Below are 14,847 nucleotides of genomic sequence, written 5' to 3' on the forward strand. Positions count from 1 at the left end.
ACTAACACAAATTTCTATTCCTTGAATTTACACAAACTAACCCCTAATGAGTCTTATATGGGCTTCAGTCAATTGCATTAGAGAAGCAGGATTTTAATTTTTTTTTCCTGGGAATGCTAGCTCAAAGCTGGAAACAGTAAGCAAGCTCCTGTTTTACTCAATTCCTTTCTGGTGTGTAGTCCAGAACAGTTTAAGAGTCTAATCAGAGCAGCCACATTTAATTTTAATCCATTTTCAAAATTGCAAAGTACACAATAGAGCCTATTACAGAAACCCAGAAGCAAAATCAGTGCCTTTCTGACCCCACTCCAGAGCAGTAATGGCTAATAAATCTCTAAACAATGGCCATTTGTCAGTAGTTTGTAACTTACTGCATTAAGTAGCTACTACAGTAGCTAAGGAAAAAAAAAAAACTGTCTGCATGTATAGAGGCTTAAATATTTCAGTGGATATTTTTCAAAGCAAGCAGAGCTTTGAAACAGTAATTGTTTGATCGCTTTTGTGATAGACTAGCAGCATATGGAAGCGTGACTTCCATTTTCATATGCAAGAAGGAAAAAACCACCAATATAGCCTTGAGCAAAACAAGGCATGAAGAAATTAAAAGGTAAACTGAAAGCTTGTTAGTAGCAAGCCAGATACTTCCCCCACTGCTCCATTAAGTTATCTTCTATTATTATATTTTGCTTAATTCAGTTCAGAGTTTTGTTTTTCCTCCTGTTCAGTGTCATGGGTTTGTTTAAGCACTGGATCTCTAAATGCAAGATCTGGGCTGCCTTTCAGTAATGGGTTGGAGACTCCTTCTCCCCACCACAGGTGAATACCCAGCTATTGCGTCCCCTTTCTTTCTCACGATGTCTCTGCACTACCAGAACATAAAGGCCTGGGTTTACCCCAGAATCCTGCAATCAGGCAGACAGGCCTTTCCCCATGAACCTCTCCCAAATCCTGGCTTTCTAGAGAAAGAGCCTCACATCCTGTCAGATGCCTTCCTGAGATCCCAGTCTTGCAGTTTCCATCTCTATAAGAATCCAGAGAGAAGTTGCTTTTCTGCCTTTGCAGCTCAGACAGGTTTTCAGTGAGAAGGCAGATGGAAGGAAGGGGAATGGCTTTGAGAGCCATCATTTAATCCAAATTCTAGTCATGCATCATATGGGAAGGAAGGACATGTGCCCACATGTGCAAAGTGACATGCCGAGAGTTTCCCACTTCCCGTCTTACACTGTCTTACCCCCTTCAGTTTAACAGACACAGGATGTAGTCCATAAACAACTTTCCCACTTCATGATTTTTAAAATATGAAAGACATGGGAATCAGCAGACTGATCTGGAGCAAGGTGTGAAAAATTCCCTAAAAGAAGAAAGTTGCAACTAAGCCAAAGACGTGTTTCTAATCATCTCAGAATGGTTTGGTACAAAGATCTGTTTATTACCCAACAATGTGACAGTGTATATACAGATAGTGTGGAATGTGACATTTACAGGAAATTTAAGTACACCATGCACAGACACTATTGCAATGTTATTTTAATAGTTCCAGAATATTAAGCTGAATAAATATTCCTTGCTTCAAAAAAATCATTTTTACTTTTACATAAAAATATATAATATTGCACTCTTTACAAGGCCAGCAGTTTTGCATATTGGTTTGTAACAAGTGGAATTCTATTTTATAAAAAAATAAGCCTTTGTGAGCAACACCCCAAAACAGGGACCCCAAAAGCACCCCAAACCCATGATGTTTGGTCTTTTTTCTCTTAAACAAAGCACATCACATCAGCATGAGCCAGGAAGCTTTTCAGTCTGTATTTGGACCTTACATTAACATTTAGACAGAGAAAAATATGACTAAAGCCATCCCATACAATGCTGCTACAATAATATGCAGTTTAAAATTCAATCCATATAGTATGCAGCCACTTGCTTAACTGAACCAATGATGAGCCTTTGTGTCATGAACTATGAGAACATTTTTCTTAATTTTTTCTAGTTTGAAAAGTTCTTCAACCAGGAAGTCTCAAGAATTTCTGAAGACTATTTGGAATTTTCAAAAGAAGTATGAAGACTGCTTGTGTGTGTGCGTCACCTTCGTCACAACCTGACAATTTCACATAAAGTGTTCTGAAAGCAGATGAGCTTTAAACATGAGAAGATACAGCAGCTTGAATGGCAATAGCAGAAGATGTCAGAGATGAAAAAGCAAAGCAATTTAAAAGGAAAATGTAACTACATCAGACTTGAATAGCATTCTTGCTTTACCATTCACATGACTAGTAGGCACTCACTCACGGTGTCAGGTTTAGAGGTCTTCTAATCCATCAGCTGAAATACTAATTTTTCATCTGGCCTAAGAATTCAAATTTGTTAAGCCTTTCACAATAGCGGCTTATTTTTTCCCCTCATAAAATAGCACCCAGGAATACACAACAAATTTGCACAGTGTATCTGTGTAAACCTTTCCAAATCATCTGATGCTCGTGAACATTGATTATTCAAGCAGTTAGATTCAAACATTTTACAGTGTATTGAACCTCAATGACACTAGAGCAGGAGCACATCTATGCCTTCTTTAACACCTCTTTTCAGAGTTCTGGAAGAAAAGGTCTGTGTGTACATAATAGATGTTCTTCCACAGAACTGCAATAGCCAACTATCACAAAGTTAGGCAGTTCACACTGCACTGGGATCTAACCAGTGTGTTTCATGATGCCATGAGGTGAATGCCCATCACTAAGACAAATATTTTACTTTCATCTATTGCAAAGACTATTACGTTAACAGAGAAGATGGCAAAAATTACAAATATAAAGGTAACAGAAATTAGATTTTTAGCATTACAATACCATAAATGGTGCAAAAAGCACCTACTAGGTTCTTTGCTTCTCAAAAAAAGCAATTTTAAGTGGTCATTGATTTTTAAGTTTTAGATTGCTTATCCTGGAGCTAACCGTACCACACTCAACTAATCAGATATACATATGCTGACATTTGAATAGATATTTACAGAATTGATGCCGCTGATATTTTACAAACGAAAAGGGGGAATAAGCATAATCAATTTTTTTTAAATACTTCTGTTCAAGAAGTGATTTAAAAAAATATTGTTGGTGTTTTATATTGCAGCATTGAGCATTTATTAGTCACTTTGCTGGCATTGGATAATATGACCAGAGCTTCCTGCTGACCTGGATATGCTTCAAGTTTGTGCATGCACATATGCAATCTTACAACCACCTCAGGCTGCTCTTTTAAAAACACCCCTTCTATTCAGTCATTCTAGAGACATTCAAAGTACTTCAAAGTCCAGTTAAATAAGAGATCCTATAACCTATCTTGGATTAAAGTGCATCAGAGACATGAGTTAGCAGCAGACCCACTGTCACCCAGCTGCATAGCTGCTGAGGAAGGAGTAGAACATGGGCAGCTTCAAGCGCTGCTGGTCCTTGCGGCACCAGGCGATGACATTCCCATCACTGTTAGCTGTGAACAAGTGATGACCGTCGCAGGAAAACGTAAGGCTGCAAAACAAGAAAAGAAAATACCAGATGTGGCTATTTATAGTGCTGGAAGACATTAAAAACCCATGAGAGTTCAGCCAACAGAGACCAGCTGTCAGGGGAGGCTCAGAGCCTATGTTAGCGTAGCAATGTTTGCATATACCTGCTTATCCATTCGTACCCAAACTGGCTGAACTACAGCTTTGGCCAGCGCTTCAACATCCCCTGTGGTTTAATACTCATTTCTTTGCAGTGTCAGAAAAAAGGGCAGGATCAGGAGCAAAATCGTACCCTCTTCCCCTCTGTTCCTGAAAGGAAGGATTTTCTACAACAGAGCTCAGTGCCCTCTCAACTTGCTTTGCTGACAAAGGCAGAAACTAAATCCATCAGATTTCATGGCACAGCACAGGACTTTTGTTCAGATGGGCATTTCTTGAGCCATAACAGGGCTAGTAAAGCCCATTACCCTTGCCATGGGTAATGTCAGAGAGCATGAAGGTCAGCATCCATTTTCTGTCACATTTAAGCAGGAAACTTTAAATTATTCAATAGCTACTAAATCGTTATCAACAAGCTTTGTGAAATATACTGCTCAAAGGAAGTAAAAAAGACAATAACTGCTATATTTTTAATTTCTAAAAAAAATGGTAGCTTGGATTTTAAATGGTATTTCACCATTTAAATGGTATTTCACCAACAGTCAAAACAATTTTTCAGTCATTTGTTACTATGCTAACATTAAGATGATAAAATTTTGGCATAACTCTAAGACCTCTGTGCAGACTCCTGTACCACCGGAGATATCAAAGACTCGATCCTTTGACTGTGTTCTGAAAACACTTTCTCACAAGAACTCTGCTCATATAAATCGAGGGGACTTAGAGAAAACTAACTACACAAGCCCTCCAAAATGGCAGCTTCCAGGCTACTCTGAGTTTACCCCTTTCTCCACCATTTCCGTCCAGTATCAGAAAAGAGGGTGAGGGAAAAGGCAGTACTTTCATTTAATTTTGAGGAAGAAACACTCCGTCTATTTAAGTCTGACAAAGTTAAGCTAATCTCATTTTAATGCAGATTCTGAGGAAAAATATTGAATTTAAAAACAAGAGGAATAGCTTTTATTCTGTTTTCAAGGGAATCCTGCTAATTTCCATCTGCCAGCAGCAGAAGCTAGCTATTACTGTCATTACAAATACAGTACACTTGTGCTCACTTTGCTTTCATGAATAATTAGTAGGTTTGTATTACTCTTTTTAGACATGGGTGTTTACCTCCTATTTTCATGTTCAAAACTCAAGACTATTTTGCTGTGGGTTTGCTTTGTTTGTGGGTTTGGTTTTTTTTCCCCCAAAAATGCATTCATTTTATACTTAAGATCTTTTTACCTTACAATAGGTTTGGCTGACTTTGAAAATGTTATTTCTCGTACTGGCTTCAAGTCCCACGTACTCCACAGTCTGAAAGAAAGAGGCATTTTTCTTCACACTTGCTTTTACAAATATTTCAGTGATAAACAATCTATTTAGCAACTGCTAAGACTGGGAGCTGAGTAACAGCTTGTCCACATTCTTTAAAGCCAAATACCAGCATGATGTTTGGCTACATGCTCTCAAACTGTGAGCCTAAGTTATAGAGCATTTTAATAAATAAACATTTCAAATGCTTACCTTACAACTCCATTTTCAAGGCCCCCTGCAATCACATTGACAGACACACCTTCGGGCTGGTTAGAGAAAGCAACAGAGCAAATACTTTCCCTGCAGTGCACGTGTCCAACAAGGTCACCATTAACTGTCCAAAGTCTCAAATCACTGCCTCCTCCAACTGCAACAAAACATAGCATGGGAGTATTAAAAAAATAAATCTAGACCACAGTTAAGTCTGTAATACTTAAATATTCTGTGCAAAGAATTCAGCTTCTTGAGAGTTCATAAGGTTTAAATGACTGAGTAATGTCTGCAATCACTTCTCTCTCTCTGTGACAGGAAGCACACAAACCACCAAGCCAACTGCAGTGATTTAGAAGCCATCACATCATATTTATAGAACATTTTACTTACAAAACACTACATGAATTTACTTTTAATGACCAATTTTCATGTACTAACAGTGAAGGCACTAAGATAGCATTTATACTAGCTATTTAAGCAGTTGATTCTCATACCTTACCTTGCATTTTAAGCAAAACACTTGAAAAATAACAAGCAGTTCTCTTACTTGGTTATCTGGCATTATTTGATTCTGTCAAAGAACTAATAACCCAATTACTGCTTTTGTCTTAAAAGGAAATGTAATGTTCCCTTACTAATTAAAGAATACAGTGCTTTTCAGAAAAAAAATTAATTTGTGAGCTATAGAAATGGACTTGAAAGTCTCCAAGTAAGTTTAAAAATCCAAATATTAGGTTTCTGAAACTGCCAGAATAATGTCCCCTTGCCCTTTAATACCCCTTGCCCGTGCTCTGTAATACACTGTACTCCCCTGAAAAACTTTTGACAACAAATCTCTGTTAAAATGAACACAGCCAACATCACAAAAGTGTGAGTCTCCTAGGAATCTTTGAAATTTCAAGTCTTTTTATAAAGAGACAAGCTGTTGGCCTTCGTATCTCTACATTAAATTCAAACACCTGCCTAATCACTTCTGGAAAAATTTGTATGTTACTAAGTAAAAAAAAAGCAAAATACTGCTCCTGTATGACTGAATGAATCCTCAGATGATTAATACACACTCAGTAACTAATTTAATTACAAGTCTCATGATTTATTGGGTCTGCAAGTCAAAACAGCTCTCTTGACTGACAAATATACCTGAATCACAAACTGTTGCAATATCACCAGTGGTTTCACTAGCTGAAACTGCAGTCACAGGACTCTTGTGTCCAGCCAGACTCTGGACATAGCACAGCCTGAAGAAAACAAAGGGAACAAGCCTAAATTTCAGACTCAAATGCAGAAAAGGTCCTTTGAGTAAAATATTAAAAAGAGTTACATTAATTTCAATCAACATTTTTCTCAACTATGATATTTTTCATATTCACTATAAAATTTTAGCACCTTTTATGAGAAAAAACAGTAAGGGTTTGACTCCACAATAAGATACACACAGAACAAATTCAACTTCAAAAGGGCAAAGATACCCAAGAGTGGGAAAACCTGCATTTATAAGAAAGCTACGGAAGGAGTTACATACAAACTTGTACCTGTTCAAATCCCATATGATGCAGGTTCCATCTTTGCTGACACTTATCATTATACTGTATGGTTTGCACACAAACAAGCTTGTTATTTCTGCTGTGTGTCCATACAGATGGACTTGTGACTCCATTTCTATCTCTGAAGGCTGAAAAACAGCAAGACAAAACAAAATCTCATGAAAAAGAAAATTAATGTCTCTTTCTTTAAAAAAAGATAAGCCTAGTTTAATTTGTCAATTTCAAAGGAGGTTCCCATTGCTTTTAATATCATTTTAGCAACTATGTTCATGCTTTATTATGTTTAACACTGACAAGACATAAACATCATTAACGTTAGACTTCTTGCTTCCAGTGCTTTAGCCTCAGCAAATATATTGATGTGATCCAATGAACTGAAATTAAAAACTACTGTAGTTCCAACTCAATTATACACCTTGAAGTCGGCTGATTTGTTTTCTGCAAGACTGTTCTTTCCATACGACAGGGAAATGACAGGGAAATATTTTAGCATCTAGTGGAAGCACTTGGAAACATAAAAGGAAAACCCAGCTCAGAAGTTGTCACTCTCTGAACAGCGAATTACACTAGGAATTCCTCAAGTTGGTGCCAAGTTCTTCAGTGATACCAAGTTGGAAAAACATGCAGGAAGTCAAGTTTAAATATAGAAATTGCTAGGCAAAAATTAAAGCAGCAAAATTTAACACCAAACTACACTTTTTATTCAAGTTATATATTTGAAATTATTCAAACTTCCTGAAAACTGGCTAAGTTGAAAGAGCTGCTTAATCACAGTGCTAATGTTTTATTTAAGACAACTTGCTGTACAGAGATTAGAATAATCTTTGTAAAGGAAGAGAACAGTTTTCTGCTTCTTTCCTCACACGTCAGAGCACATCATCTGCATTTTTGTATGAAGGTACAGGATGCCTACCTATAGCAGGTCTACAAAAAAACCTTGGAAGTTCAAACAGACAAGATAAAAGTACACATATGCTCAACTCACAGGTTGTAGAAAATTTACATGTCTTTGCACAAAATATAATCTGTGTAATACTGAAAAAGGCAATGCACTGTCTGAGAAAAAGAAAAACCTGCTAGTTTGCTCTTGCTACTGAGCATCTCATCCATGTAAGGCATTTATGAAAGTACCCAGGTGTCATTCTCAATGACACCTCACATATAAAAATCCTTCTTTAATCCTTTCTCAGTTAAGAGAAGATTTACCAAAATTTTCTATAACAGCAACAAACAAGATGTGTTTTTATGAAGAACTGATTTTGATAGCCCTTTTACTGTGCTCCTGCCACTTCCTTTAAAGCATTAACACTTGATCTGCATTTCAACACTTGAACTGAAAGCAGCACCCACATTTAGCAGCTTCTCTCTACCGTACTAATAGCAATGGTTTATTGATTCTTATTGTGACAACACTGCAATGAGACAAGCTGGAATTCTATCACCAGCTGTATTAAAAGTTATATTAAGTTCTTATATTAAGTTACGAAATAGGTGTTTCTCATGCCTGAAGTGTTGTTCCATTCTTACTTCCCTCCTGTTTTTAGGGGAGAACCCCTACAATGGTATCTAGAAGTGGGAACACCTGCACGTACGTGCCTACCTTTAAACAGCAGCTCTTTCTGCCTACAGCACTCAAGCGGGGAACTGAAGTGATCACTTCCCAGTTTTACTCAAACAAGTCCCTCAAGAGCACTCTGTTTGCAAGACACCTCTAAGAGTCAGCAAGTGAAGGCTGAAGTAATATGTAGAACCAGACACCTGTGGCTGAAGGTGTCATGCAGGTGTCACTTACTGTCAACACAGATCACAGTGTCAAAGCAGTACTTCACGGGGTTTTGACCATCGTAAGGCAAGGAAAAACAGCACATGTTGAAGCACAAGATGGAGGCATTCTTTAATTCTGACAACATGCCTTTGAGTTCCCATATCCAATTTATGTGATATCTATTTCATGCCCATGCATTGCACTTATACAAATGTGAAACAGGGCAAAATATTCATGTTTCAAGTACTGCATTGAAACAAACTGTTCACTTTATCGATGATCAGCTGACAAGATGGATACAGAGCAGATGTCAGGAAGCACATTTGCATTCCCTGCAGCCCTGACTTGGGTAACTGATTCAACAACAGGAGCTACAAAATTGACACAAGGTCCCTCTGCCTGGGGCACATAAAACTGTCAGTGCTGAGAAATTCAGCAAAAAATGGTCTCAAAGAACATCATCTGTGCAGATGAACAAAAATCACTTGTTTCTAGGAAGCAGAAGGAACTCAAGAATCATAACCCCACTAACTAGAGTTTCTTTTCAGCTTTGCAGGAGGCAAGTATATTTAATTTCTACTTTTTAAAAAAATTAACTGGAATCCAAGTCTCAGTACAGATTATTTATAAATTCACTATTCTGGTGAGCAGTTAAGGTGCGTGCCTTAAGATCCAACTAACTAAAGCTTGCAGGCTTCAACCTCTACTTCATTTTCTGTACTCAAGAGTGCTGCTGAGCTTAGGAAGTATGAGTGGCAGATCACCAGAAACTGGAAGAAAGCCAAGGGGAAAATTTTTTTAAAATCACTGTGTTTATGCTCTTCTTAGTCTAAGCATCTGCTGTTTGTCACTACTGAAAACAGAAAACTGGGTAGGCATAGCAGATCATACCAAGGTTCTCTCTAGCTCATGCTAATGTAGTGATTCAAGAGCATCAAGGAGTACAATGCCACAAATGTTTGCTAATGCCTGTATCAAGCTACATCTAGGAAATCAATTTAGTTCAGTTTTTGCTATGGGTAATCCTGCAGACACACCTAAAATGAGCTGTTAGGAAAGTTGCCTACTCTTTGTTAAAACTATGGAGAATGGAAGTTACTGCTAAACAAAGTATGAAAGCTTCAGATGGAAGCTTCAAAACTCAGAATCAGATTTTTAATTTGGAGTTCTATTTATGCTTTCTATTTTTTTCTACTTATACCACGATTATTAGCAAACAGTATCAAGGGAGTTTCTACTATTCTCAGTATTTTCCACTAACAGATTAAGTTATGCAAGTTACTGTCTCCCTTCCCTACTCACAGCTTGGAGAATATGACAAAGTAAGGAGGCTGGGTGGTTAATACATACACTGTCTGAGAATTCATCCTGGCTCTCTGTAGTTTAAGTGCCTTCTGCACTTGAATGATTATTTACTTTGGGGAACTGCATTCTACAGTTTCAGTTAAAACACTGAAAGGCTCTGTCTCCTTCAGAGAAAAAGTTACTCCTTAAAGCAGGGAGCTTCACTGTGGCAGACCTTCAATTCCAAGCCCTGGCCTGAACACAGTCAGAGCTGTACACGTTGTGCACTCAGGTGATGAGGGCTGTTGTTGTAAACAACAGCTTAAGAAAAACACACAAATGTGCTGAGATGTCAGAGGAGCCTTTAAAAATAAATACTAAAAATGCATGTAATTTTTTTAGCAATTATCCAGAATATGTCTCTTTTCCTCATTTTTCCTCTTAAAAAAAAAAAAAGACTGTAATAGTGAATACACCTAAACCCTTAATTATGAATTCTATCCAATGCAACTTACCGTATTGCTAGTGAATCTGTTCATATATGCTGTGATGACACCAGATTTACTACCTGTGAACAGCTGACAACTGTCTGGCACCCAAGCACAACTTGTTACCTTGAAAAGACAAACAAAGCCAGAAAAAATTGAAACAGAAAAACTATTCTAACTGCTGGTTTCATTATGGCACAGCATTTGGTCAAACTGATTCTTTATTAGTTATCCTAAGAAAAGCTATGTAAAACACCTAAAAAACTAAGGAAATCCAAGGGCTAAAATACAGCTGCTCTACATCGTATTTGTTACTATGTCAGAAACAAAGTAAAGAGAGAGTTCTATGCAGCCTAGAATTCACAGCTAAAGAGCAGTGAACTAGAGCAGACTTCAAGATCTGCAACTACATCAGCCACCAAAAATCTTTTTGGCAGCATTTTACCGCTCACTGGCATATGATGGAGATAATGCTACATTCCCTAGCAATCTTTTAGACAATCTTTTTCAAATGGATCCTAAACTATAGTGGAGTTGTTCTTCTAACATGAAGAACCCGTATTTTTTTTCTGTATTGATTTTTTCTGGGACAGAACTTTAACTTTTTTAAGTCCACAGCAATAGTCTATAGGAAGGAAAATCTACAAAAAAAAAAATCGAACAAATTCAAAAGGAATCTTCATCTAGTACAGGAAAACAACCAGGAACAAGATGCAGTGGAGCAATAAGGAACACATTCCAGAGGAAATCAAAAAGATTAAAAGGAGTTGTGATTGGATGCTCATCTCCAAAAAAAGCTAAAGCAAGAGTACCTACTGCTGCCAAGTCAAGCCACTAAAACTACCAGTATTAAATTGAAGAGCAAAGGAATGACTTCTGTTTACCTGATGGAGCTGTGAGCTCTGTATAAAATTCACTGGAGGTTCACTTTGCTTGCTTTTCAGTCGTAAAATGTTATCGGCATATCCCCAGCTCAGGATCGCTGACCACTGAATGTCAGTGCTGTGCATGCTCCTCACGCCTGAAGGAAGGCACATAAGATGTGTCACACACAGAGCAAGACTCAATCACTTTAACAGTCAACAACAAAAGTCTCAGGTGCACATTTTACCACAAGCTAAAATACAAAACCCTCCCAAGTTTCAAAATAAGATATTTTCCATTAGGCTACATAATCTGTAATGTATTATAAACAAACACAGTTTTCAGAGACCGAATGAACATTTGGTCTTCTCCAAAGACAGTTTGCAACCTGGACAAAACCTTTTTGCAGAAGCATTGCATCCCTTGAGAACAGAGAAGAGGGGAAGGGTCAGACAATACTTCCCAGCTAGAGAAACAATTGGTCATAACTCCAAGGAAAATGTTACTTGTTTCTGTTGATTAAATGTGATTTACTTTTGGAAAACCTGCACTAGAATATGCTACCAAGAAAACAAAAGAGATTGTGAGAACCTGCTTGTATATTCTCAACAAGAATCCCTCCAAGAAGTTTAACTGAAAGCAGAAGATCCTTCGCCTCTGCCTCTTTACTGCCAACTTTTCTCATTGTCTGCCTCTAAAATCCATTTCCTAAGTTTTCCTTTCTGTTGCCACAGGAGTTTTTTCAGCTGTTCTTCAGTTCTTGGACTCAATCTGCTGGCAAGTTCTAAAATTAAATCCTCATGCTTCAGTCACTTCAATGAAAAATATGAACTTAATTACAGAATGCCTCTACTGTAGTTTTGACTTGAAAATTACAAGTAAAATCCACAGTAAAGATACCACACACGCGGAAGACGTTAATGGAATTATAAACTAATCTTTGGCAAAAGCAACTAAACTTAGAACAACAGTAGCATTAGATTTAATTTTTCCATGGCTCATTTCACATATATTGTGCATATAGAGAATAAGCACAAATTCATACCTTGCTCCTTGCTATATATCATCAAAAGGCAAAACTTGCTGGACAAACCACAGATAGCTTTAGTTGGTAAAGCTTGGAGAGAGCCAAACCTTTCTCCATGTGGTTGGCTAAAGCAGACAACAGGGTCTGGAGCACTTGGGGAACCAACGTATTCTCCCCATTTCAAGCCTTTTATCCATGGTAATGGACTCTAAAACAAGCACAGATAAGGTTCAAAATTAGAGAAGTTTCAGAAAAAAATAATTTCATTAGTAATGGAGAATGATTCATGTCACTTTCCTGTAAGCAATCACATGTTAAGGACAGCTGAAATATTTATTCTAAAACCAATAGAAAGACGAGTTCAAAGCACTGCAGTACCATCAGTTAAACTGTTAACTTAAAGGTAGTTCTACTACCTCTTTAAAGGCATAGGCAGCAAGCTTCTAGTTCAGGTAGTTTACTGAAAAATAAAGATTTCTCTGAATCCAAGGATTCAGTTTCTGACTGGACTTTGGCAAAAACAAGTGTTTGAAGTGAAGAAAGTTTAATTATCCTACAGGCAGTAAAAAAGCTGAGGATGGAAGAAAGCACAGTATGTGTTCGCCTGCTATAGGTCTGCAGATAGATTCCACAATTCATCACTGAAAGTATAAAACTGGTTAAGTGAAATGCTTTCCAACACCTATTTGCCAAAACCAAGATAAACTCAGATCTCAGTTTACACAAAATATTACAAATCCATGAAAGTAATTTTCACTATCACTTACTAATTTTGTGTATTTTCTTTACAGTACTATATAGCAAGTAGCACTTTTAGGGAGAAAATTCTAAACCAAGGATACATGGTACAATAATTACAGCATATGAATAGTAATTAAACCATCTTGCAACTGAAAATTACATACTGGATAGATTATTTCTTTAGTGTGTTCTCTGGTTTCTCTGAAAGCGAACTGCACTAGTAATCCCATGGCAGCAGGAAGTTCTCCTTCCATGATAAGCCTGGATCCAGGTCTACTAACATGTGCTGCATGGAACAGCTGGCGAGGCGTTTGCCCATATGTTTTTATCATTGTTTCAAGGGCTCTTCTCTGAACAGGATCTTCAACAGCAGAAACATCCATCCCAAAATAGGTCTACAGGGAAAAAAGAAAGGGGATGGGCAAGAATAAGCTTGTCAGGTTTGTCTTTGGGAAAGATTTTGCAACACGTACACACAAATTCAGAGGCATAATATTCATTTGTTTGCTTAAGGTGTGCACCAGAAGCCATCCCACACCAACTGATGATTAAAGAGCCACTGAGAACAGTAACCTTGTGATGTCCTCTTCATTGGAATAAACTACCACTTCAAGGATTATCATATAAGCTGCTCCTACATATAATGCCATGACTAATTTCTGTCAAAAAGGTTTTCTTTGAGACCTTTACCAGTCTGCAAAACTGGAAGGGTTGCTGATGATAAACAAAAGAATTGGAAAGAACTGGAAAAGTTTATTTCCTTTACCTCTTTTTAATGAGCATATTAAAGCTCTCTTTTGGGCTAAGGAAGGAGAAAGAAACCTCATACTTCAAGAGAGTGGAAATTATTTCCTTTTACTTGTCTTTTTCATGCCTCTCCAATTGTGCACCACACACTTTTCCTCAGTCACACCAAAGGCCTTGACTTTTCACTTTAAAAAATGAAGACAATCTTAACATTTGAAGCTCAGGATACTAACCTAAACAATACTTAAGCACAAAAGAGGAAAAGAAAGGGAAGTATTCAGATGGCTACTTGAAAAAGCCATCACTGCCAAACACTACTGTTTTATTCGCTTTTCCAGCCATAAATGAACACTAAAAACACAAAACATTTGAATACATTTAAAACCAGGACTACCTGCTGAGCAAACCTTGTGATATTAAGGATTGAAGCTAAAAAATACAATCCAAGATATCCATGTTACAATAAAGTATTGAAACCCTGGAAGTCTTTACATTCAATGAAGACTTACTTGAAATTAAATTTACTGTAGAGAAAAATGCTCGTTAGAGGGACAGAAACACAAGACATGTATGAAGTAAAACACAATGAGCCTAGGACAATCAGAACTATTTTAGTCCTATCAAAAGCTGCAGCACTACCTGCCTAAATTAAAGGCTTTTGAATTAGGCAGAAGCAGATACATGCAGTTAAAATAATCAGACTACTGCAAGCCACTGCAAACAACTATCCACAGGGTTTAACCCCCAGACCTGATCACCCCCCACACCTAGCTCAAGGCAAGAAAGAGGAACAACAATTCACCAAGTCTCACAATACTCCCTGGGATCTTACAGTTCGACATTGAAATGGTTAAAGCCTTTTCTTATTCTTCAATACTTCATGAGCAAGAGATCTTGTTTTCCAAGCAAGTCAGACCAAACTCTCCCCCATTAAGTTACTAAGGACAGTGAACAAACAAATACTTACTGCAGGATGAAAGACATTAATAGCCTGAACAGAGGCCTTGCCTTTTTGCTTATAACCAAACACCAAGTCAATCCAGTGACAGATTGTCTGGGAAACATGATCAGACTCCAAAGCCTGACGATGAATCAAGATGAACAGACGAGGATCATTACGGGCCCAAGGTGGAAGATTGACATGGTTAACTCTGTCACCATTTTGACGCACTCCAAAATCAAAACCTAGAATCAGGGGAGTGAATAATCCAACATTTTAG

At 37.5% G+C, this 14,847-nt stretch overlaps 1 protein-coding gene across 1 annotated transcript in view; it reads right to left on the reverse strand.

Moving 5' to 3' along the window:
- Positions 1-3,379: 3,379 nt before the first annotated feature.
- Positions 3,380-14,847, reverse strand: part of LYST (lysosomal trafficking regulator) — a gene marked incomplete at both ends in the record, with an annotated part of 61,996 nt that continues 50,528 nt past the window's right edge. Inside the window, 10 exons of the mRNA XM_082277002.1 lie at positions 3,380-3,518; positions 4,883-4,954; positions 5,165-5,321; positions 6,308-6,405; positions 6,700-6,839; positions 10,276-10,374; positions 11,133-11,269; positions 12,158-12,347; positions 13,045-13,275; positions 14,595-14,812. Of these exons, the coding sequence (XP_082133128.1) occupies positions 3,380-3,518; positions 4,883-4,954; positions 5,165-5,321; positions 6,308-6,405; positions 6,700-6,839; positions 10,276-10,374; positions 11,133-11,269; positions 12,158-12,347; positions 13,045-13,275; positions 14,595-14,812 (1,481 nt within the window). The remainder of the gene's footprint in view (positions 3,519-4,882; positions 4,955-5,164; positions 5,322-6,307; positions 6,406-6,699; positions 6,840-10,275; positions 10,375-11,132; positions 11,270-12,157; positions 12,348-13,044; positions 13,276-14,594; positions 14,813-14,847) is intronic.

This window comes from Coloeus monedula (assembly GCF_965178545.1).
Source record: "Coloeus monedula genome assembly, chromosome: 2".
NCBI lineage: Eukaryota > Metazoa > Chordata > Aves > Passeriformes > Corvidae > Coloeus > Coloeus monedula.